The sequence below is a fragment of the Zingiber officinale genome, chromosome 10B (assembly GCF_018446385.1).
Source record: "Zingiber officinale cultivar Zhangliang chromosome 10B, Zo_v1.1, whole genome shotgun sequence".
Taxonomy (NCBI): Eukaryota; Viridiplantae; Streptophyta; class Magnoliopsida; order Zingiberales; family Zingiberaceae; genus Zingiber; species Zingiber officinale.
This window is the reverse complement of record NC_056005.1, coordinates 11,182,103-11,207,466: the sequence shown is the minus strand read 5'-3', so window position 1 is coordinate 11,207,466 and position 25,364 is coordinate 11,182,103. Positions and strand designations below refer to the sequence as shown.

The window sequence follows — 25,364 nt, the reverse complement described above, 5'->3', positions numbered from 1 at the left end:
ATTTCCTCGTCCACCACGACTTCTTCTGAAGCTTTCTCAGTTTTCTGAACCACTCTTTCAGTATCATCGTCACCATCCAGACCCTCCTCGATGAGTGATGCTGAGGTAGATATTAAGCCTCCTGGTGATCTTAATTGGGCTTCTCCACACCAAGGGAAAATTCTTTTTGCATCTTTGCATCGTATGTTGAGGGACTCCTCCAGATCTTACTGAGCCTCATTTTCTGCATGTTCCGACTTGCTTTCTGTTGGAGTGTATACTAAAAGCCTAGCTTTTGTAAACATTTATTTGTTGAAATAAAAGAATCACATTGGTCAATATCTGCATTTATTTGTTAAATGTAATTGTTCAATTAATTTATATAGTAGAAAATATGGAGTGTGGTGTCACACTCAGAAGATCATGTTGTCGGTTCTCTATAAATTATAAATAGTTGCTCGCGACTAAGATAGAAAGGAACAAACTATCAGAATAGTCATAGTGTAATTAAGTATTAGTTTATCTTGACTAATAAATTACATTGATACACTTTAAGTGTATTGAGTAGGACCATTTAGGTATGTTTTTTTTGTACTGACTTAGTAAAAGAACTAAATCTTAGTTATTATAGAAGTGTATGCTCTTAATCCTAATATAATAACAAGCACATATATTTAATATTTATTTCTTTGACTTATCAAAGGGTGAGGTTTAACTTGATAAATCAATATGCCCGATAAGTTGGGAAATGATATTACTTATAGTGTGTGTTGTTGATTATAGAAGGAATCTGTGTCCTAGTTATCTAGGTTGAGAATGCCCCTAAGAGGAGCTCATAAGGATTGCCATGTTAAACCCTGCAAGTGGACCTAGTCCGACATGACAATAAAGTTGAGTGGTACTACTCTTGGAGCTAGATATTAATTAAGTGAGTTGTCAGTAACTTACTTAATTAGTGGACATTCGTAATCTTAAACACAGGGAGATTAACACACTCATGATACGAAGGAGCCCATAATGTAATTTGGGATTGGTGCGGTAGTGCGGTAATAACTCTCTAGTGGAATGTGTTATTATCGATGAACTTGAGTTGTGTGTTCGGGGCGAGCACGGGATACTCAAGCTCATCGGAAGGACAAAACCAATTTCTCCTCTAGGTCCCTGTCGTAGCCTCATTATAGCCTCAAGTCCATCCAAATGTAAGGCTCTTCTTGGTGTCCAAGAAGGGGGCCGGACCATTGCTTGGTGACCAAGCAATGGCCGGCCACATCCTCTTATAGGGGGCCAACCCTATTGCTTGGTGACCAAGCTTGTAGGGGCCAGCCAATATTAATTCAAATAGGAGGGTTGTTTTGAATTTTTAAAATCTTCTCTTTGTAGAAAACTATAAGTTTTAAAAAAGAGATTTTAATTTTTAAAACTTTCCTTATTTGAATTTGGCCATATGTTTTAATAGAGAGTTTTAAAAAGTTTTAAAACTTTTCTTTTTTAACCATCCTCGTGGTTTAGGAAAAAAAGGGAGATAAGTTTTAAAATTAAAATTTTCTATATCATGTTAAAAAAGAAAATTTTATAAGAGAGTTTTTAAATTTTAAAACATGGTTTTAATTTTTAGAAACTTTCCTTTTTTAACTCCTACTTTAGGAAAGAGAACTTGTAAGATTTTATAAGAATTTTTTCTTGTAAAATTTTATAAAAAAATAATTCCTTTTTCCTCTTGATGAGGTGGCCGGCCACCTTGCTTGGTGCCCAAGCAAGGGGCCGACCATAATAAAAATATAAAATCATCACAAAAATTAATTTTAGTGATTGATTCAATCAAGAGGAAAGAAAAGGAAAATTAAAAGGGAAAAGGAAAAACTCTTGGATGATTTTATTTTTGTAAAAAGTTTTTCCTTATTTGCCTTGGCCAAGTAATATAAAAGAAGGGGTGAGGGGGCTTCATGAGAGAACAACTCTTATTCTCTTGCTTGGAGATCCCTTGGTGGCCGACCCTCTCCCTTCTCCCTTTCCCTTTGCTCTCTTCTCCTTGGTGGTGGTGGTGGCCGAATTCTAGAGGAAGAGGAAGGACTCTTTTGGGTGGTGTTCATCTTGGAGGATCGTCGCCCACACGACGTCCAAGGCGAGGCGAGGAATACGGCAGAAGATCTCAAGGTTATTAGCTTATAAAGAGAAGGTATAACTAGTAATTTTCTTCCGCATCATACTAGTTATTTTCTTTATAAGAATTCTAAATACAAGAGGCAATTAGATCTAGTTTTTCGAAATAGTTTTTCGAGTTTGTGTTTTCTTCTTTTTCGAATTTGTGATTCGATTGTTCTTTTTGGTTAACCTAGAGTTATTTAAGGAAATAAATATTAGCTTTCCTTAAAAGGCTTTGCTTAGGCGGTGGTGGTTGCTCCCATATCCAAGAAGGCCATGTGCCTCGTCATGCAGTCCTGGAAGCCAATTTTGGAAATTAATATTTATGGATTTAATAACTTAGGTAGATTTAAATCAATAGTGTTAAGTTCCGCTTGCGATTCAAATCTAAACCATTAAGAACAGATAAGTTAAATTTGGAACCAATGATGTTAAGTTCCGTCTGCGATTCCTAATTTTACTTCTAAAGAACATAATAGGTTATTTAAGGAAAGGTTCGACACTTGTACAAAATTTTTTGTACAGTGGAACCGGTACGTTTTCCTAGGATTAACCAACACTCTCGTCCATCAGTGTTCTCCCTTTTTCCTTGGGTTCGATCGGGCATAAAGATAAGTTCAACACATCTTGTCCTGACCACTCGCTGAGATTGGATACCACCGTATGGATTATTTCTCGTGCCTCATCCAAACCCTTCTCCATGAGTGATCCCATCTAGAAGGTTCTTGTTCTGGAAAGAGAGTCCGATGTAGAATATGTGAAGAATCAACCAGCTCTGAATACCATGATGTGGGCATTGATATAGGATTGATAAGTATCTGTCCCAAGCTTGATGCAATTCCTCCTCATCACGCTGCTTGAAGTGCAGAATCTGATCCCTCAAATGCGCAGTCCTTTTCAGGGGAAAGTATCTGTTTAGAAAATTTTCTTCCAATTCTTCCCATGTCTGGATACTTCTTGGCTGCAGGGTGTTAAACCAAACCTTTGCATTATTCCTGAGACTAAATGGGAAAGCTATAAGCTGTATCGACTCAGCCGGGACTCCTTCAACTCTCAGCGTGTTGCAATAGCTGTGGAAATCCAGGAGATGCAGATAAGGATTCTCTAAGTCTGATCCCCCAAACTGATTTTCTTGAACCTTTGAGACAAATGAGGGTCTGAGCATAAAACTCTTCGCTAGAATCTCTGGAAACACAATAGGTCCCAGTTCTTTAACTGACTTTGGGGCTCCATAGTCCTTTAGCCATTCCAACATTATGCCACCTTCGAAACAACCAGGGGTGTGCAATACACTAACATGTGGCTCGGAATCTCCTGCCAGGTTAGTTCTATGCAATAACAAGATATAGAATTTTAGACAATGATAATACGAAATAAGGAATGTTAGAAGAAAGGATTAAAATGTAGAAAATAAAGAAAACAAAGCCTAGTCTAATCCAATATGACTTAGCTAGTGCTATGGACGCAGTCCCCGACAACGGCGCTAAAAACTTGTTATACTTCGGCAAGTGTACGAATTCGTCGACAGTAATAAAAATATCGATCACACATGGACTGCTATAAGGACTAGCAATCACTCACTTATGGTTAGCTAGACTACCAATGGTCTTGATCAGGCTAAGGGAAAAGAAAGGTCGAGGGAGAGAGTCGAGAGTCGCAAGTTCGAAATATTCACTTGGTGATGAGGAGTTCTAGGGGGGTCGATTTTGTCGTGGTAGTATTGATGTGTCTCGATTTGTCTTACTCTCGTTGTCCTTATTCCTGCTATTGCCGGAAGCTAAGCGGGTATTCTCAAGCGCCAGAATAGGATCATGCCCTAAGAAGTCCTGTCACGGTTTACCCCTGTCATTAGGGCACCTCGACAAATCTTGAGGACATAACTCTAACTGGTAAATTAAGAATAGTGAGTAGAGCTAAGCCTGGTCTCTTGCTCCCTTGGGGAGAATCTGCCTTCCTCTCAAGGAACTATCCTAGATGTCCGTGAACGGGTTACCCCTATCACTAGGGCCTCTCGGGTATACGATCTAGAGGTAATCCTTTACGAGGCTGACAAGTTCTTCACAATCAAAAGTAAGCAATTGAAACAAAACATGAAAGTTCATCCAACAAGTATAAACACAATACGGGTTTTACATCAATCCGTACCACGACTACTCCCTAATCCCGGAACAAAGGATCTACTCCATGAATGCTAGAGAGATATCTGAAAACATAGTATAGACAAACATATAATTCTCAGTAAGAAGGAATAAGCTTATCGGGTGTCGAAGAGTGGCCTTCGGATCCAACTCTCAGCTTCTGGAGTCGATGTGGTGGTGGAAGTTTGCTGAATGGCGGTCTAAAACAGCGTAGAATTGCTCCAAGATCTTCTTCTCCCTGTCGGCTCGCCTCCCCCCTTTGGCAAAAAGGGTTAAAACCCTTATATAGCCTTAAGGTTTGGTCGTGGCGGCACGACCGTGTAAGGGTGGCACGGTCGTGCCCTCCTTCGGTTCTGGTGTGGCTACACTGCTATGCAGGGTCGCACGGTCATGTCGCCCTTGGGCTCTGTCTCCATGAGGCACGGTCGTGCAGGGGTGCACGGTCGTGCAAGTCTCCTTCTCTACCTGGGGTGGCACGACCGTGCAGGGTTGCACGGCCGTGTGTTAACTGGCTGTTGTTTTGGTCGCACGGTCGTGCAGGGTTGCACGGCCGTGTGCTCTTCCTCTCCTGTTTGGCCACACGACCGTGCAGGGTCGCACGACCGTGTTGTCTGGTTGGTTCCGGTGCATCAATACTCTCCGTTCAAGCTCCGAAAATCTTTCATGTCAACACAAAACCAAACAAAGAGTAGATATCTGAACAAAACAACAGATATGATGAATACAAGATAAAAGATGCGATCATGTGAAGAATATATGTGCATAAGTCAAGTGAATGTGCGCTAAAACATGCGTAGAAGATCATAATATTTGCGTACATTACATGCCAAGCTTAAGCTACCTCATAACTTCGTGTTGGGTAACCTTTATTCTTGTTCATTGCATTAAAGAGGTGTAGGTGTTTGTTACACTCTCTATTCATCTTTGTAAATGAACTCTTCTTCGAAAGTTACTCGAAGGAGAGCTTTAGTGGATTGTCCAACAAATATGGTTAATGGGATCATGAGTCTTGGAGTAGGAGTCATTTGGGCTCCAAACAAAGTAAAAATCGAAGTTGTCTTCTTTCTTTTGCTTTTCCATATTTCTATTCTGTAATATACTCATTTTCTGATAAGTTTCGTTTAGAAAAGAAAAGTTTTCAAGCGACGAGATCCCCCCCTCTCTTGTTCTCAACGGTCCTACAAGTAGGGGGACTAAGGTTTACTTAATTATAATCTGGGTAGTCGTTAATCAAAGGTTGTGGAAAGTGCACTAAGAAAACTCGTTCTTCGACAAAGGTCAGAGACAGAGAAGCTTCTTACAGCAGTTGAAAGCTTACAATGAATTACTAAAGTTAAGAACAAGTATCTTTCTATAACTAGCTTTAAGACATTATTTATAGCTCACTAGTTAAAGTGATTGTTTTACTAACGTGGCAATTCGGGGTGCCTCGGTTGACTGAGGGAACCTCTAATGGGATGAAGTTTGCCAATGTTCGACTGAGGTGCCTCGGTTCATCGAAGGCACCTCAGTTCTGACGGAGGCACCTCATTTCAATCGGAGGCCCCTCAGTTTGACTGACGTGGACTACGTTGCTTATCTCTGTGGCAATGACTCCAAGTTCATTCGAGGTGCCTCGGGTCATCAGAGGTGCCTCAAGTCCCATCCGCATCAACAACTTCTTTGGGCATCCGAGGCACCTCAAGCTAACTGAGGTGCTTCGAGTCTTCAGGGCATCTCCAGTCAATTAGAGGCACCTTGAATTATCAACTTCCGAGTTGACAATTTTCATATTTCGCTTGCATGGGTGATTCTCCAATTGTCCAGAGTTGAGCTCACCCAAATCCAACTCCGACCTTCTCCTCGAGCAGCCTTCCTCCCGGCTTCTTGTCTCTCAGATGTGCCTCTCGCGTCTTTCTCGCTCCACCAGTATAGTCTTATGTAATTCTCGTCCCTCAAATGCACCGAGCCTATTGACTCTCTTTCCGTGTCATCCTTCTCACTCGTTGTATCTTTCGCTCGACTTCTTGTATTCCTAAATTCCTGCACACTCAGATATTAAACATTAACTATACATAACGTAACTTAACTCGATTGATCAACATCAAAATTAACTCGAGATACTTATATCCCCACACCAGATCCATAGTGTTCCTTGATCAGAATCAAGGTTTAACACTGTATTTATCTTCCTCTCACTCAACCCTACTTGATGGGTGCAAGTTTGTAGAAATCCAAATAGCTTAGGTTTATCATTGAGTTTTGGTCAAAATCTAGAGATTTCAAATTGCACTCATTTCAGGTCTCGTGGAGTTCTGAGGTTATAAGGAATCTAAAGGCGTTCTCCATTACTTATTTTGGGTTCCCAGAGGTGCTTCGCTATTATGCTAACTTTCAGCTATAACGGTTAGGTCTGGTCTCTTGAATACCAAGACCATGTCGGGTCTAATTTGAGAGCATACCCAGACCAAGTTGGGTTTGGACTCCCCACACTAAGCTCAACATGATTCTAGTATGCTCTCATATTAGTTTCAACATGATCCTGGTATCCTAGAGACCAAGCCCCAACATTCTAGGAAAGTCCGACAATAATAGAGGAGGACACATTTGGAATTCTTGATATATCATAAATTTAAAGGACTTGGAATGGATGCAATTGAAGTTTTTTTATATTGATTAGTGAGTTTTGATCAAAATTTACTATTGGACCTAAACTATTTAAATTTTTATGAATTTGTAATCATACAAAAGAATAGAGTTTAGAGAAGATAAATTTAATGTCAAATTCTGATTTTGATTTTGATTTTAATAGTTAAACTAAAAAAATAAATTCGAGTTATATTAATCGATGTGAAAGAAAGGGAAATAAATTACTTTCCACGATTAGAAAGAGAGATATTAATGTTGCATACATCTAAATCACTAAAATTATTTTAAGATTTAAACGTTTCACGGATGTAATGAAAATTGTCATATAAAAAAATATTGACGAGAGGAGTAAGAGAGCATATCCTCTAGTTGACAAAAAATAAAATGGATCAAGGAATTAACTATTTGTAATTACAGCCAAATCGTTACCGTAATTAATTGGGATCTCTCCTTAAGTTCATCGTCCCGCTAGATTATAGTTTTGGTCAGGATGGGTGGCTGGAGGTCACCCCCTGCTCGATGCCAGACTGCCTGGCCACTTGCCTACCGTCGACGGCCTTTGGACGGTCTCTGATCATTCGTTCTGATCTAAATTATAATCTAATAGACGGTAAATTTAGAGAGGGATCGTAACTAATTACGATCGAATCATGACAATGATACAATTATAATTATAAATAATATATGTCTTGATATTTTTTTTAATGAATCAGATGATCTGACCAAAGGAGTAGAGTGGAAAGATGATCCAAATTAACGGGTCCTTTCATTATTCTCAAAATATAATATGGAATTTAGAAATTTCTTATACCTTGAATTTCCGAATTTATAACCCTCAAGTCCCCACCATTATAAATAAGTTCGGATCTTCTGTCCCGAATCTTCTTTGTCCCCATGTTTCACTGTCGATTGGACGGTCCAGATTACATATCAAGGCATCATAGCATCTTTAAGATATGTGCAGTATCCTTGTGATGTGCAAGACATCCTTGAGATGTAATTTGGATCGTCCGATCGACAGTGAGACATGGGGACAGAGAAAGTTCGGACAGAGGATCGGAACTAATTATAAACACTACTATCGGCTCGGCTCGGCTCTAGCCGATTCGGCTCCGCTGGCTAGATGATCCCCCGTTGTCACTAAATCGAGAAAAAAATGCACACGCACAGATCAGGAACTCCCACCGCCTACCTCGCCGTCGTCGCCGAAAATGTCGTCGCGTAACCGTGAACTGGCGGCAGCCATCGGGCGCCTCGCCGCGTCCTGCGACGGCGCTATCCTAGGTCTCGCCCTTGCGGCAGTCGCCACGGCCTCCTGGGTCAAGTACTTCGCTACCTCTGCTGCCCTTGGCCGCATCAAGGCTGCCCCCTCCGCCTCCATCTCCGGCCTCCGCTCTATCCTATCCGATGGAGAAGAGGAGCCCATCCTGGTTGTCGTCCGAGGTCGTGTCCAGCCAACCTCCGCCATAGAGGCCCACGGCATCTGGGGACCTTTCAAGAGAGAGGGTGTCCTCACTCCCCACGGCTCCGACGAGAGTGCTGTTGCGATCCTCAGCACCCAGACGGTAATTCTTTTTCCCTTTATCTTCTCGTGGAGGTGCCAATAGAATGATATCTCAATTTTAGTATATATATATATATTTTATCTTGATTGAGAGCGATCTCTTTATTCCCTTGAGCATTTCTCTCGTAAATCGTAACCTACAAAAATTGAGCGAGGTTTGGTTTCTTAACTCAATTACTTCGACCACCCTTCTCATGGAAACTCTTTCCCTTATTACAAATAATGAACTTTCTTACTTCACTATGAAATCTAAAATTAGTTGTTACTGACTTAAAACAAATTTTCATACTCACTCCTACTATACTGTTAGTAAAATACACTGGAAGGCCTGTTTGCTGCTTAGGATTAGGCCTTCTTCATCTTCACATCTACGTATTTTGAATTTTTTTGGGTCATCGTAGTATGCTTCACACATGTGCCCGTCAAAGGTACAATTTGGATTCAAAGGTTTTGACACCGGCTATTTAGCTTATATTGGATCAGATATCAATCAATTTGAGACTTCTACCATTTTCATCAATTGCTTAACCATTCTTGAAAATTGAAATGACCTCTCCAACTTATGTATTCTACCTTTTAAGAATTTTTAGGAAATGATATTTCAGGTCAATGTTGTGCTATTATGTAATAATCTCACAATGACTTTTTTACACTTTGTTTTTTGCTAATCTATTTTCAAACAGCAAAATAGATGAGAGAATGTTAATCCATTATTTTAGTTTTAGTACAAAGAAGGAGATACAGAGAATCTTTCACAATGACATTTCAGTAAATAGACAACTTGTGTGGGGAACACAAATCATGAACGTAAAAAAATGTTCAAATAGTAATTTTGATGAAAGTCGACAAGTTTCTCTATGTCTAAATAAATTAACTATTAAATGCTGATTTGTTGACCTGTTTGGAAAAGACACTTCAGGTTTTCAGATGATATATTTTCTTCAAAGCAGAAAGAGTTATGACCAAGTTGGTAATATAGTTTCATCCGCATCAACATATTGTTCAAGTTGTGAAATAACATGAAGATTGATAGTAGGTCATCTTTAGTACACGAGTCAACTTTAACATTGTAGCAAAGTGGGAGGTTCTTGGTTTAGATATCGTCAGTATTAGTAAATACATCCCTAATTATGTTGTCATTCCATGTGGTGAACTTTGGAGGGCGGGGTTATTTCCGTCTAGTCGGTCTCCCCACACATGAGATGGAGTAATAAATTATATGAATATATAGAGTGACTTCTTTCTTAATAACTAAGCTTGTTGTTTAATTGGCGTTCTAATAGACTTCAGCAATAAATAACATATGGCATAGATATAGAGAGAGATGGTTTGGAATTTCCTATAACTTCCTTACATAGGAATAATAATTGGTAAGATTCATGTCAAATTTTTACTATGTATATCCATTGTCTAAGGTGGTACTGGCATATAAGGTGGATGTGCGGACATACAAGGATGAACAAGATAGAAATGAAAATATTAGATGGAAAGTTGAGGTTGCACTTATAGAGGGAAAACTCCGGGAGACATGTTTAAGATGGTATGAACATGTATGTAGACGACCAATAGATGCTCCAGGTAGGCGATGTGAAACTATGACAAATGTGTACATTAAACGAGGAAAAGGAAGACCAAAAAAGACTTGATTAGTAACCATAAAACAAGATAAAATTTATTTAAATATAAATAATGATATAGTAGGGGATAGAGCTTAATGACATAAAAGGATCAATATAGTCCATCCCACCTAGTGGGATAAAGTTTGGTTGTTGTTGTTGTATATCCATATTTGTCTAAGGCACAATACTTTTACTTCTTCCATATTCATCATGGATATCTATTGCTTTTTCAATACCGATAGTTTTTGGGAGTAATGTCAATATGGGTACACGCAAAAGATTTAGTGGGTTGGGTATCCACAGGGGACTGCTAGAATTCAACTTGACCCTACCATGCAACTAAAAAAATGAGTGATTGAGGGATATTAATAATGTGTATATATATCTATTCTAAAAATAATTAAGTTTATCCAGGTAGGCAATACCTGAGTCATTAAACCTGATTCCTACCCATACTCATCTCGGGTATTTATTATTTTACCAAAATCTATTTAACAGGCATCTAAACCCATTTAAATGGGTTAGATAGCCACAGCTACCCAAAAATATCCATTCTACTGTCACCGCTATCCACACAAGCAGTAGTAGTCATTTGCTAGAATGACATGAATAAGTACATGAAAAAATTGACAAATAAGAAAACAAAGATCTTATATTGGACATATGATGTGTACTTCAATCAAGTATCCACAGACCAGCAGAGTATGCAAATAGACTTGGGCATTTACAGGGTACCACAATAAGCAAGAGACAAAATAGGTCGGTTGACTTTTTTGACTGGCGTTGAAGTGGTCCGGCATACTCCATTCATTGGAGTAGAATTATTGTATGATGTTTTAGAATTCATAGGTAAAACATGGGTGCATTAGTGACACACTGTAACTATTTCATCACTCTCTTACCAAATTCATATATATTGCAGTAGCATATGCGGTAGGCATCATCCAAACTTTTTCCAATAGAGATCCGATAACTTGTTGGTGCAATCATAGTGAATATATAGTGAGTTTGAAGTATGTTTGACCCACAACTGTGTCTTCCACCTCCTCAACCTTGCCCAGCAGCATGTTGCGAGCATACACTTCTGCCACATCCACAGGGGGGAAATTTCCTGATTGACTTATGATACTTTGGGGTGAAATGAAATGCTTTTGGTACTTTGTTGTTAAAGGGCATACTTCACTTGTTCTAACACAAGAATCTGATAACAGTTTTTGTTACCTACTATCCTTCTTAAGAGGGATTGCTCTTGGATGATTTTGTATCTTAACCATGTGCATTATTCTTTTGTTGCAATCCTCATTTGGCCTACTATATTTATTGGCTCACGGCTAAATATATTCATTTAGTCAGTCCAGTGTATTGATTCAATCAAATATCAATGTCAGCGCTTTAACCAATGAATATCTTGTAAGGAATTTAGAATAGTGTATGATATTTGTGGATTTGATGAGGTTGTCTATTGTCCATTGATACTTTGTGATATGTGTTGGTATATTGTCAAGTAGTTTAATGTGCTGCAGAATGACATCTGATACAAGCCCTAAATCATGTGGGCTATAATTCCTGGTAGTATATTGGTAACTTTGATGCCAACATGCATTGTGTAGTGCTCCTTGTTGAACTCAGTTCATCAATTTCTTGGGTTATTAGTAATATCATCATTATTTTAGTTTCCTTTTAAATTGGAACTATGCTGAACAGATTGATAATATAAATCAAATTAGCTGGATGCAATATAATATGACATAAAACGGTACCTACTATGACATACTCTTGTTTTCATGGTGAAGTGTCTTTACAATGAATGGAAGGGAATGCTCTCGTGGAGTCTTGATCTCCAGTCCATTCTTTTCAGAACAACCAAGGAGCAAAAGTCAAGCTCATTGAGATTGGTAAATACTAGCCAATCTCATGAATTTAATTGCTGATTTAATACATTGTCATTGATCACAATGTAAAAAGTGCTGATGTGGTTTTGGAACTTGTAGGTTCCATTTATTCTCGTTGAAGATTCTGCGTGGCCTAATTCAGGCTATGTTCATGTTAATTTGGATGGTTCAACCCAACCATTACCTCTGACTACAGTTTATCATGAGCTGCACCCTATTCAAGCTACTCCTTTAACATTCTTCCAGGTCATGCTTGGCTCTGGATATCCTGTAGGTTCTTGTTCTCTACTTTTGTATCTTGGGAATATTTTTTGCCCCTAGAGTTCTAGTCATATTCATCTTTCTAGATTTGTAATCAAGATTATGTTCTTAAAAGGTGGCACTGTTGAATGAAGAAAAAATCCTTCCAATTGGGAAGGAGGTCACTGCAATTGGCATCTGCAGCATTAGAAATGGCGCCATAGAGATAAAGTCATCCAAGGATCTTCCTTGTTTCTTGTATGCATCACTATAACTTCTATGTTTCTTTTCCTTGTTTCTTGTATGCATCACTATAATACGTTTGCTTTCCATGTTTCTTGTATGCATCACTATAACTTTTCTTTTTCCTGGTTGCTTGTAATTTCTATATGATATCCTACTGTTTCTTAATTTCCTGTGCTAGTTTTGGAAGAGCTCTTCAGTCAAAGCTAGCCATTGATAACTTATTGCCTTGTTTAAATTCTTGTGCAACTACTAGAATTTTACCCTATCTAGAAAAACATCCATCTAATATGCACACTAACTTATTCTTATACGGAAGTTTTTTTTGCTCATATTTTGTTTTCATTGTGTTGGTCACAGGGCTGACATGACAAAGGATGAAATTGTAACTGAACTTAATTTCAATGCAAGGATCTTATTCTGGGGTGGTGTTCTGCTTGGAACACTGTCTGTTGGTATATTATGCTATGCCATCGTCAGGTATCATTTTTAACTCTGGTGTGTGGCACCATGTTTAACACAGATGCATATGTATACACCTAATTTTCCTGTGTAGAATAAGATCTGATATATATGCTCAAGTGGAGAGAAATCTAATTAGTCTAGCATTAAACAAGTTCTATCCCATCATGTATGCTTCCTTGCACACTATTTTAATCCTCAATTGAACTCTTCTATGCCAATCTGCTTGATTAATTTATCCATCTTAAAATCCTTAGGAATAACTCCGCCCATGATGACCGGTCATGGCCGGTCCCAAGCCCGGATAAAGGAGGAGGGTTGCGTTAGGTTGCCAGCCAGCGTCAAACTATGACAAATATTTCATGAATGAATCCATTAAACTATTGTGCTAATGCTAGGTTGTTCCCCGGAAGGAACGCGTTGCAGGGTCCGACTGTAACGTCTCGGCAAGGACCGCTACATCTCCAGAACTCGGGTGTAGTGATAAATATGCAAGAGTTCGCGTTACAGGGTTCGACTGTAACGTCTCAGCAAGGACCGCTACATCTCCATGAGAACTTGGGTGTAGTGTTAAATAGGCAAGAGTTCTCGCACCATCGGTTAGATAAGAACAAATATGATAGGAAAACTAATAATCTAAGATTTGGAACATGGAACATAGAAACTCTCACCGGTAAATTAATGGAGGTAGTAGATATGATGATTAGGAGAAAAATTAATATTTTGTGTGTATAAGAGACAAAATGGACAGGTGAGAAGACAAAGATGATAGAGAACTCGGGTTTTAAGTTATAGTACACTGGAAAGAGTAAAGCAAGAAATGGAGTAGGTATTATTGTAGATAGTTTGTTAAAGGATGAAGTTGTAGGAGTAGTTAGAAAAGGGGATAGAATTATAGCCCTTAAGATAATAGTGGCGAAAGAAACTATGAACATAATTAGCGTATACGCACCACAAGTAGGATTAGATGAAGCTACCAAATCAAGGTTTTGGGAGGACTTAGATGAAATATTACAAAATATTCCACCAAATGAAAGGATTTTAATAGGAGGTGATCTAAATGGGCATGTCGGAGTGAAAAATGAGGAATATGAGAGAGTACATGGGAGTTATGGGTTTGGAACGAGGAATGAGGAAGGGAAAACTATATTAGATTTTGCGATAGCATATGACCTTATATTAGCTAATACGTTTTTTAAGAAAAGAGAAGAACACTTAGTCACATTCAAAAGTGGGAATAATAAATCGCAAATTGACTTTCTTATGGTTAGGAAGAAGGATAGAAAGATTTGTAAAGATTGCAAAGTCATCCCTGGAGAAAGCTTAACTACCCAACATAGGGTAGTAGTGTTGGATATACGCCTCAAACATAGTATCAATAGAAAGAAAATATATACAATTCCTAGAATTAAGTAGTGGAAGTTAAAGGATGGGAAGCAACATATATTTAAGGAGAAGGTAGAAGTACAAGCATTAGGTGAAATATACGATGACTCTAATACAACATGGGATAAGATGGTATCAAAGTTGAAAATAGTAGCTAAGAGTGTCCTCGGTGAGTCAAAGGGGCATGCACCGCTAAGTAAAGAATCTTGGTGGTGGAATGAGAAAGTACAAGAGAAGGTAAAGGAAAAACGAATAGCTTATAAGGAATTATATATTTGTAAGAACGAGGAAAACTTAAAAAAATATACAATAGCCAAGAAAGAAGCTAAGAAAGTAGTGAGTGAAGCAAAAAATGAAACTTTTGAACGGTTATATCAAAAATTGGATACAAAAGAAGGGGAAAGAGATATTTATAGAATAGCTAAAGTGAGAGAAAGAAAAACAAGAGATCTGAGCCAAATAAAATGTATTAAAGATGAATGTAATAGGGTATTAGTAAGCAATGGAGAAATAAAAGAGCGGTGGAAGAGGTATTTTCATCAACTTTTTAATGAAGGTTTAGGAGACCAACTCAACTTAGGTAATTTAATTAAGTCAAATGAGCATCGAAATTTTAATTTTTATCGTAGAATTCAAACTTCAGAAGTAAAACAAACTTTAAATGAGATGCACAATGGAAAAGCCGTTGGACCAGATGATATTCCGATAGAGGTATGGAAGTGCTTAGGGAAACAAGGTATTGAATGACTTACAAAATTATTTAACATGATATTGAAAACGAAAAAAATGCCTGATCAATGGAGGATAAGTACTCTAGTTCCCTTATATAAGAATAAAGGAGACGTACAAAATTGTGCAAACTATAGGGGTATTAAACTAATGAGTCATACTATGAAACTTTGGGAAAAAGTAATAGAAAAAAGATTGAGGAAGGAGACCACAGTGACAGAAAATCAATTTGGGTTCATGCCTGGAAGGTCGACAATAGAAGCTATACATCTTCTTAGACAATTAATTGAAAAATATCGGGAACAAAAATAAGATCTACACATAGTATTCATTGACTTAGAAAAAGCGTATGATAGAATCCCAAGAGAAATTATATGGAGAACTTTAGAAAAGAGAGGTGTTAGCGTAACATATATTGAACTAATTAAGAATATGTATGAGGATGTAACGACCAGAGTAAAGACCTCAGGCGGAGTAACTGAAGCATTTCCAATAAAGATATGGTTACATCAAGGATCAGTTCTAAGTCCCTATCTTTTTACACTAATTATGGACGAACTCACTGCGCACATTCAAGACAGAGTACCGTGGTGCATGTTGTTTGCAGATGATATTATTTTGGTAGATGAGGCACGTGAAGGAGTAAATGCTAAGCTAGAATCTTGGAGGGAAACACTAGAAGGGAAAGGTTTTAAGCTTAGTAGATTAAAGGCAGAATATATGGAATTTAAGTTTAGCAATATTAGAAGTAATGAAACAATTATTAAAATAGGAGAGGACGAGTTGCCTAGAACCGAGAGATTTAAATATTTAGGATCATTTTTACAAAATGATGGAGGGATTGAGAGAGATGTCTTACATAGAATACAAGCAGGATGGGTGAAATGGAGGGGAGCGTCGAGTGTTTTATGTGACCGTAAAGTACCTCTTAAACTTAAAGGTAAGTTCTATAAAACCGCAATTAGACCTGCTATGCTATATGGAGCTGAATGTTGGGCTATGACTCGAGCACATGAGCAGAAGATGAGAGTTGCAGAGATGAGGATGTTAAGGTGGATGTGTGGACATATGAAGATGGACAAAATAAGAAATGAGAGCATTAGAGAGAAAGTCGGAGTTGTATCTATTGAGGAAAAACTCCGAGAGACACGTTTAAGATGGTACGGACATGTACTTAGACGATCAATAAATGCTCCAATTAGGCGATGTGAAACTATGATAAACATGCATATCAAACGAGGAAGAGGAAGACCAAAAGAGACTTAGTTAGCAACAATAAAACAAGATAAAATTTATTTAAATATAGATGATGATATAATAGGAGATAGAGCTCAATGGCGTAAAAGGATTCATACAGCCGACCCCACCTAGTGGGAAAAGGCTTGGTTGTTGTTGTTGTTGTTGTAAAATCCTTAGGAATATCCTACTCACTATATATTACAAGGAGCTGACTAGTAATGTTTTTGTTTAGTTTTTTTTTCAACTATAAAGAATGAAGAAAGTGACAAGGGAAGAAAATCATGTATTGGAAAAATGTGATGAATGTAACGGAATTATGTGATAGATACATTTGATCAAAAGGAGATTCTACTTGGATTTAGAGGTGATTTAGTTGGAAAAACTTTCAATTCTACTGACCTATTTCAACCAACAAAAACTAATGGATCAAACTCGGTTCAGGATTGAGCAGGAGTGTCATAATATCTGTAACTCAATGAATAATATGCTCCTTGATAAGATTATCAATTTTCTGCATCAGATAATACTTTTTTCACGAGCATCAAATGTTTGGTTTATTGTGAGTGTTAAGAGATTTGGATGGAACTTAAATTTTATCTATTCATTATTTAGTAGGAGTAACTCATTTTATGCATCTGTTCTTGACATGTTCTTGAGCATGTTACATTATATTTTTATGGAGACGATTTATGTTACATAATATCTTAATAGTGACCACATTTGAATCCACATATTCACTATATGATGACTAGATATGTTTTCTAAAATCTTTTCTGAAACTATTTGAAGGTGTTAGATTCTTACCTATAAATTTGTACATATGAGCTTTGTTTAAGCATGTCATCTTTAAGAGTGACTATAGTCCTCTTGCAAGAGCTGTGCTTCTATTAATCAAGAAAAGGGCAGGGCAATAGTTGTTGACACTGGTAGGGTATGGATCGTAATCAGTTAAACCTTTTTGCTTCATAGCCAAAGCCATAATTTTATTACTGGCTTGGTGCATGTCAAGCTAGTGCTGCTAGAACCTTTATGCTAGTTTTCATTAATAACTCCAAATTAAAACCATTTTAACATTCAATTCGAGAATTGTTATTTATCATCACTGTATTTTTCTTTTTCGTTTTATTTTTTCTCTCTCTTGTAATTTTGCTCTCTGATCAAACTTTGCTGGTAGGAGTTGTTTAATGCTGCTAGCCTTCTAGTACTAGCAGGTGGCCGAATATCTGTTTTGGCCTTAAACTTGTTCAGCTAATTTGAACAGTTAGATCCAAAATTTCTCCAGCTCATCTTTATTCATACAAGTTAGCATGTACTATGGATCACGTTATATCTGATTTAGATGAAAAATATGTTGAGATGTTTCTTCATGAGGAAGGCAAACACCATCTAGTCAGTGGGTGTATGCAAGTTTTTGTCCTGAACATAAACATGAGTCTAAAATATTAACATAGATGCTAATCCAAGTACTTGGTGATTGGTGGCTCATTTACTCTTGCTAACCTACAAAATATAATAGATATCACATTGTTAAAAATTTTAGTTTCACATGTATTAGTTGCTATTTTTGATATAGACTCTCCAAAAATTTGAGTTGATTAGTAACTAAGCTACATCAAGCGTATATAAGTACTTGAAGGAGTCATTTGAAATGGTAAGATTGCTTTGTTGAGAAACTAAGAAGTTATGTTCTCTAAACTAGTCACGTTGCTATTAACACAGTGCACTTTATGCAAACCTCACATGGGCAAGAACATCTACTTCTGAGCTTGCTATTTTTTGCATGTAACCTATAACTTTTGGAGGCGTCAGTCAATTTGCTTAGTTGCTAATATGGCTTTGAGAAGCACCTTTATAAGTTGGCTACAAGATCTTGCATTTACATTATAGTTCTGCCTCCATCAGCAACTTTAGAAAAATATTTAAGCTTGTAAAAGACTCAAGGTCATTCATGTGTCTCCCTTTAATTACAGAAATGCAACCAAGGTGACAAAGATTCACTCTACTAGGTCCTACGAGCTTTGAATTTTTTTAGATGCATTGCAAATGCAAAATAATCAGTTTCGCATTGATTATATATCCATTAAATTGCATTTTATCCATTTAAAACTTACTTAAAGTTTGTGCTTAGAAACTGACCATTGTCCACAGAATGTGCATGCATCTCCAACTCATTGTATGCACACAGTCAAATTGGACACTCTTCTTTACCGTTCACTTTTGTTTACTGTTAATGCAATATTCCAGAAAACAAATGTCTAAAGTCATCCCTGTGTTCCTACAATGTACGAACTGCGCCAGCTTTCCACAATAACTCTGATTCAAATATTATGAAGTTATCAGTATTTAGTTACACAATTTGGGTCTACCTGTGCTATCTGGAGTAGTTTGCTTTGTTTGGTGGCTATCACTGCTAACATTTGGTGATTAGATGTTGCAATATCTTGGTTGAAATAAATAATCCAATGAATTTGATAATTTGTTAATGATAATGCAGGAACTTATGGAGGTGGAAAGAATGGAGACTAAGGCGACAAATTGAAGACTTAGAAGAGGCCATAGTGGAAAACAGCTCTGAAGGGGAGGATGTACCTGATGGGCAACTTTGTGTTATTTGTTTAACAACACAAAGGAGATCTGCTTTCATTCCTTGTGGGCATCTTGTTTGTTGTCCTCCCTGTGCAATGCATGTAGCCCGTGACCGTTCACCAAAATGTCCTGTGTGTCGGCAGACTGTACGGTCCTCCATTAGAATATATGATTCTTGAGGTGAACGAACTCTTGAGACCTTTTATTCTTTTTACCTAAAAATATATTGGGCTTTGCTCTTTTTATGTATTTATAGTAATATTGGGTCCTCATGCAACATGTGGAACTGTAGTCTCAGACAATAAATGCATTCATAAAATAGATGCTATAATGTTAAAATAGACATTTCTATCATAGATGGTATAAAGTTCAAGTAGATAGACTAATTAGATCTCATTCAGTATCATGTTGTGCTTGTCCCTGCTATTTAGGATCATCTGTATAATTTATATCCGTTGAACTCTATCCAAGAAAATATAGATATTATTTGAATACCTTGAACTTTAATTGTGTTAACTAGAATTTGTGTAATTGTCCTCCTTTATACCTCTAATTCTAATTGATTTTATTTGTATAATTATACAATCTATTGATCATCCTTGTTAGGGCTGTAAATGAACCTGATGTTTGGTTTGTAAGGAAGCTCGATACTCAGCTCAATAAAGGCTCATTTATAGTTGTTCCATTTTTAAAAACAAATTAAATAAACAAGAATGTTAAGCAGGTTCGGCTTGTTAAGGTTTATGGACAAAACTTTGATAAGATATTTTTATCAAATGAATTACTCAGTCTGATACTTACCCATTAGTTGCAACTCTTTGAAATTATTTCATAGTTTTTTTTTTTTGCAGGATGATGGTCATTGCGGCAAAACAAAGCTGACCTAGCTTGGTAGGGATGATGCAAATTCCAATTGGATTACAATTGTGCCAACTCGAATGTGGTTATATATTCATTTGCTAACTTGCTGCTTAGAAACAAGATCATACTATGACTTGTCAAACCATCAAGTATTGAATGGGGTGCTGTACAAACAAACCATTTGGTGAGACTGTGCACAGTGGTTGTATATAGTGATAGTCGCATATACAGAGCCACTTTGGTAGCGTTGTGAATCAACTTATTAGAGTCTAGTAAGAATCATTCCGAACAATGTGTACCATCAAAACAGTTCTGCGCATTTTCCAAGTAAATCCCTTCTTGCTGCAATGTTGAATTGCTTGTGTCTGTATTCCATGGGAATGTTGATATGTGGTTAGGTAATGGGATTGGTGATCTGATATGTTAAAGTTGACTTAGCTCTTTTAATATATATAAATATATATGGAAGGTGAATGTTGATATACTGCGCCTATTGTTTTGGATGTTTGAAGTCATCTTGTATGCACCAGTAAGCCATAGTGTCCACAAATTGGCTTGAATTTCTGTAGTCATCATGGATGCATTAGTTAGTCATTACATGTGAAATACATGTTAGTTTTTAATTTTTGCCTTGTTCTTTATATATATATAGACAGAAAAAATAGCTACTGAGGTGCACGATGAAGCTTTACAAAATCTGCCAATGAAACATGAGTCCAGAAATGACCCTTTCAATGGTAAATTGTCCGTCCGTTTGTCCTTGCACGCAGCGTTCTTACTCCAAAGCATCGAAAGCAAAAGCAGTCTTTGCGTTTCTGCAGCCATGGCAGGGATTCAGAGCCTATCTCCCACATAAAAACACCACTGCAACAGCAGATACTGCCGGCCGCAGCATAGACGGTGAAGACTGAAGCCGCTCCCTTCCACTGCTAAACCAGGTTGGCCCTCTCGCCTGACAACCCTCCATTTTATAACCAAATTGCTCCACCTTCGCACCATTACCTCCACTTCAGCTTCATGCTTCTGATGAATTGATGATGATGGGAGAAGGCAGTGGGCGTCCCTTCACAGTCACCCAATTGCAGGAGCTGGAGCTTCAATCCCTCATCTTCAAGTGCTTGGCATCCGGCACCGCTCTGCCTCCTGATCTCACCCTTGGCCTCGGGAGAAGCTTCCTCTTGCCGTTTCTTCCTCATTCCTCCTCGGTGGACGCAGAGCCAGGGAGGTGCCGGAGAACTGACGGGAAGAAGTGGAGGTGCTCCAAGGCGGTCCACCCAAACTCCAAGTACTGCGACAGGCACATGCACAGGGGAAAGAACCGTTCGAGAAAGCCTTTGGAATTGCTGTCCTCATCAACTGTGCTTCACACCCACAGTTTCCTCCTCCCCTGCTCTTCCTCACCATTTCATAAATGCAGGTATGCTTTCGATGAGAGAGAGAGCACTAGATGTTTGTGTTATATTAATCTATTTACCTTTTAGATTAAGTTCAAATGTCATTTGTTCATAGAAAATGGTTCTTAATTACTGAGTTGGTGCAGTGACTTTAAGGAGTTCGTGAATGGATATCCTTCATTTGGTGGACAGGTTGAGAAATTAGAAGTGAGCTCTGCCGAGGAGGCAAGACAGAGGTATGGCCACAGGCAAGTCGTTCATGCTCACTCTGGAATTTGCTTAGCAGAGGAAGATAAAGAGAAGGAACGCTTGGAGTTCGGTGCTCACTTCGAAGTTGCTAATTTGGAGGAAGAGAAAACCAGGAACGGTAGGCAATTCCACTGGTTCCTTGATGAGAAGCCTCTCAAGGTTGAGGGTTCGTGGATGAGGGTGGGTCTGGATCAGTTGGAGCATATCTAGAACTTGTGTTTATTTATGATGCTGATGAGGTCCAATTCTGGATCAGTCGCATTGCTTTATGTTCTCGGTTCCCGGTTCCCGGTTCTTGGTTCTTCATCATCAAGCATCAAATATTCTTAAGTTTGGAGATTGTGTGCAGTTCACATTTATTAAATCAAAGAATGCACGCAAATAAGGCTCAACGTGGAACTTTGTTGGTGTATTGTGTGTGTATATATATATATATACACACGGTTCGATTGGTGATCTCTCTTCCGACGGTAATTTCTTTTTCTTTCAATCTTTTTCTCAGAGCATAGAAAGTTTTTATAATTTACAAATTTCATTTTCTATATTTTTCATGCTTTAGAACCAATAATAATAGCAGAAAAGAGAGCTTCTAAATTGTGTGAAATCTGGAAATCGTGACTATGTCCGCGATTTCGTTCTAAGTTAGCGAGCGCCTCGCGATCGCCACTGGAACCGACGACTGCGAAGCACACTAGCATCCATGTCGTGCGCCGGTGGCTGTGTTGCACGCCAGAGACCGCGTCGGAAGGCCGGCGATTGGCCACCATGATCGGCGACCTCATGTTCGTGTCGAAAAATGGCAAAGCACTAGGGATGTAAACGAGCCGAATCGAGCCGAATAGTATTAGGCTCGAGCTCGGCTCATTTAAGTTATATTCGGGCTCGAGCTCGAGTCCGAATCGAACTTTTATTACAAGGCTCGAGCTCGGCTCGTTTTGAAATTATCAAGCTCGCGAACAGTTCGAGCTCGACTCGTTATTAGCTCGATTATCATAGTTAACGAGCCTAATTCATTAAGTGAGCTCGAGCTCATTTTCGGGCTCATTTTATAGCTCGTTTTTTTGGCTCGTTTTAAAGCTTGTTTTAAGGTTCATTTTAGAACTCGTTTTTTGACTCATTCTAGAGCTCATTTTTTTGCTCGATTTAACTTTTAAGGCTCGTTTTTTGGCTCGTGAGCCTACAAACGAATATGTTTGCAAGCTCATGAGCTGAATATCCTTAAGCTCGAGCTCGACTCGATAAAACTGTCGAGCTCGAAATCGAGCTCGAGCTCGGCTCGATAAGATAAACGAACGAATTCGAACGAGTTTTTTATCGAACCAAGCTCCGAATAACTCACGAACCGTTTGATTCATTTACATCCCTACAAAGCACAGTAAAATGAGAAAATATTTGCATTTTATAAATAAAAAAACAAAAAACAAATTCTCACGTGCAAAAAACTTTCTAATGGAAAAAACAAGGAAAACGAAAGTTTTGTTTTCTCTTGAACCGGTTGATTGAACCAGTCTAGTTCAAACCAATTGGTTTGAATCAGACGGTTCAATCAGATCCAGATCTATTCAAATCATTGATTAGTTTAATTAGATTAATTTAGTCTAATCAGATCTAGGTCTGGTTTAAACTATTAGTTGATTTAATAAGATCAATTTGGTCTAATTAGACCTAGGTCTGGTTCAAACTATTAATTAGTTTAACCAAATCAGTTTGGTCCAAATCAAAATCGACCTGATTTGAACTCATTCAATTAATCAGACTAGATGGAATCATATTGGTTAGGTTTAATCGAATTAGGTCAGATTATCCAATGGGCCAGAATTGATCAAACGAGTCTTGGTTTGATCAATAAATTTGAGTTAAACTTAAATAGGCTTAGGTTAAATAATAACAACTAAACATCCCAATTAGGTTAGTTTTAATGAGGATAAGGGAATAAGTTAATGCTTAAGATATAGTTTTCCATTCGATCAGTCTAGTGTATTAGTCAATTGGAGCTCATTAAAGAAAGAAAATTTATTTTTCTTATTTGCTTAATTATTCTGTGTATTGATTTTATGCATATGTATGAATTGAAATGAACTGATTTTGGTACTAATTTATCGATTTTGTAGGAAGCTATTGATCCGCCTCCTCTAGTGAGCATCAAGGTTTCAACAAAGGGTATCGGAGGTTAGTCGCTCTTTGTTGGACTAATCGCTAAAGGAGCAACCTCTAGAGAAGAAGATGGAGTCAGAGGGACCTCTCGGATGGGACATCCAGATCCACTTCCATATGAGCGCGAAGACTTTGGCTATTGGAAGTCGCACTTGGAGACATGGTTCCAAATGGATTCGAATCATTGGATGACATTGGAGGAGTCATTCAAGACTCTAACTAACAAGAAGGGAAAACGCCTTCGGCCTTAGTATTGGACCGAGGAGCAAAGGGAGTAATTGGAGACGGACAAGGAGGTAACTATAATTTTAATTAATTTATTACCTCCTAATGTGGTATTGAATGTAGGTGAGTACAAGAGTGCTCATGAGCTTTGGAGCAAGGTGATTGCGCTCCATGAAGATACTACACAACTCCAAGGAGTGGAGGAACCCAAGGAGAAGGGTTCATTGGTCCAAGGGAAGGACCAATCGGATGTTGACACATGCTTAACATCCGAGGAGGAGAAGGAAGATGAGGAGGTATCATCCACATGTTCAAGGGAGGAAGAAGTGGAACCACCCATATCTTCAAGTGAAGAGGAAGAAAAGCAATCCAAGAAAAAGGAGATCTTGGAAGCTCAACCCTCCACCTCAACTACCAAGAAGAGCAAAAAGGACCACATCAAATACTTTGGGTATGGTAAGATGGGGCACTATAAGAGTTGGTGTCCTTCGCTTAAAAAGGTAAAAGAGGTAATCCCTAAACCTGGTAAAGTTGCTTTAAGAACTAACATGGGTTGTAGGGATGGAGTCAAAGAAAAGAAGCACATTAGGTGTTTCACATGTGGTGAGTGGGGACACTACCACACGAAGTGCCCAAGGAGAGGAGAGTTCAAGAAATTGGCACACTTAAAGAAATGGGAAAAGAAGAGGAGCTTAAGTTAAGTAGGAGCTTCAAAGGTAAAAGTGAAGGTAATCTCTATTTTGAAATTTAATCCAAGTTCAAATTCCTTCATGCTTGTTAGGAATATTGAAAATTATATACCCATGCATAATTATGAATATAGGTACAATGATAGGAATAGAGTTAACATGGTAGATAACTCTAAGAAATCATGTAAGGTTAGACCTAACAAGAAATAACTTACCTTGCCTAAGGAGAGGAAGGTGGATGAAAATCTAGGCATTAATCCCAAGAAGGAGAGACATATGCCTAGGAAGGTAGGTAGGTCTAGGAATGTCCAAGGTGGACAAGTTGGAGAAAGTCATAGATAGGTTCATTATTGGACCTAAAGGATTTAATATGTGCTTGGATGGTCAAAAATTCAAAAATGTCAAATTGGGTCCCTCCAAGGCCAAGAGGAGGTCAAGTGTTATGGTGACACATGACAATGGCAAGGGTAGAGTGACCAAGGGCAAGGGAGAATCATCCAAGATCCATGATAAGAAATATGCAAGGGTCGCATATGATTATGGAAAGGATGAGGTTCCCAAGGTTAAGAAGAAGAAGTCTACAAAGGTACATCATGTGGGTGTAACTATGGTACATGAGTCATCTAGGGATGTGATTAAGGTTAAGATTCCTAAAGTTAGGAAGAGCCTCTAGGACCCATGGTAGATGGGTTATCAAATGTGTCAAATGGTTAAGAGATGGACTTAAGTCTCTAACCTAGTGGGTTGGCACAATTGGGATAGTATCATGCATGAAAATATAAATTGGGTTCATATTGCATGAAAAATAGTTTTTGATGTATAGATGTCATATAAACTAATGCTAGGAATGTATTATGATTTAGTATGTGTGGATATATCAAGAGAAATCCAAAATAAAGACTTTAGGTCAAGGTTCAATTGAAGCATTTAGCTAGTTTTGAATTT

General features: G+C 38.1%; 2 protein-coding genes across 2 annotated transcripts; both read left to right on the top strand.

Annotated features, from left to right (window-relative positions):
- Positions 1-8,016: 8,016 nt before the first annotated feature.
- On the top strand, positions 8,017-19,821 carry LOC122029585 (E3 ubiquitin-protein ligase SPL2-like). Its single transcript, XM_042588640.1, has 7 exons — positions 8,017-8,452; positions 11,864-11,965; positions 12,062-12,232; positions 12,339-12,460; positions 12,806-12,925; positions 18,756-19,027; positions 19,699-19,821. Exons 1-6 carry the CDS (start codon positions 8,099-8,101, stop codon positions 19,024-19,026), a joined length of 1,140 nt encoding a protein of 379 aa, XP_042444574.1. The 5' UTR covers positions 8,017-8,098; the 3' UTR covers position 19,027; positions 19,699-19,821.
- A 439-nt stretch (positions 19,822-20,260) lies between these two features.
- Positions 20,261-21,659, top strand: LOC122030264 (growth-regulating factor 4-like). Its single transcript, XM_042589442.1, has 2 exons — positions 20,261-21,125; positions 21,249-21,659. The coding sequence occupies exons 1-2, from the start codon at positions 20,743-20,745 to the stop codon at positions 21,559-21,561; spliced, it is 696 nt and encodes a 231-aa protein (XP_042445376.1). The 5' UTR covers positions 20,261-20,742; the 3' UTR covers positions 21,562-21,659.
- Positions 21,660-25,364: the final 3,705 nt, after the last annotated feature.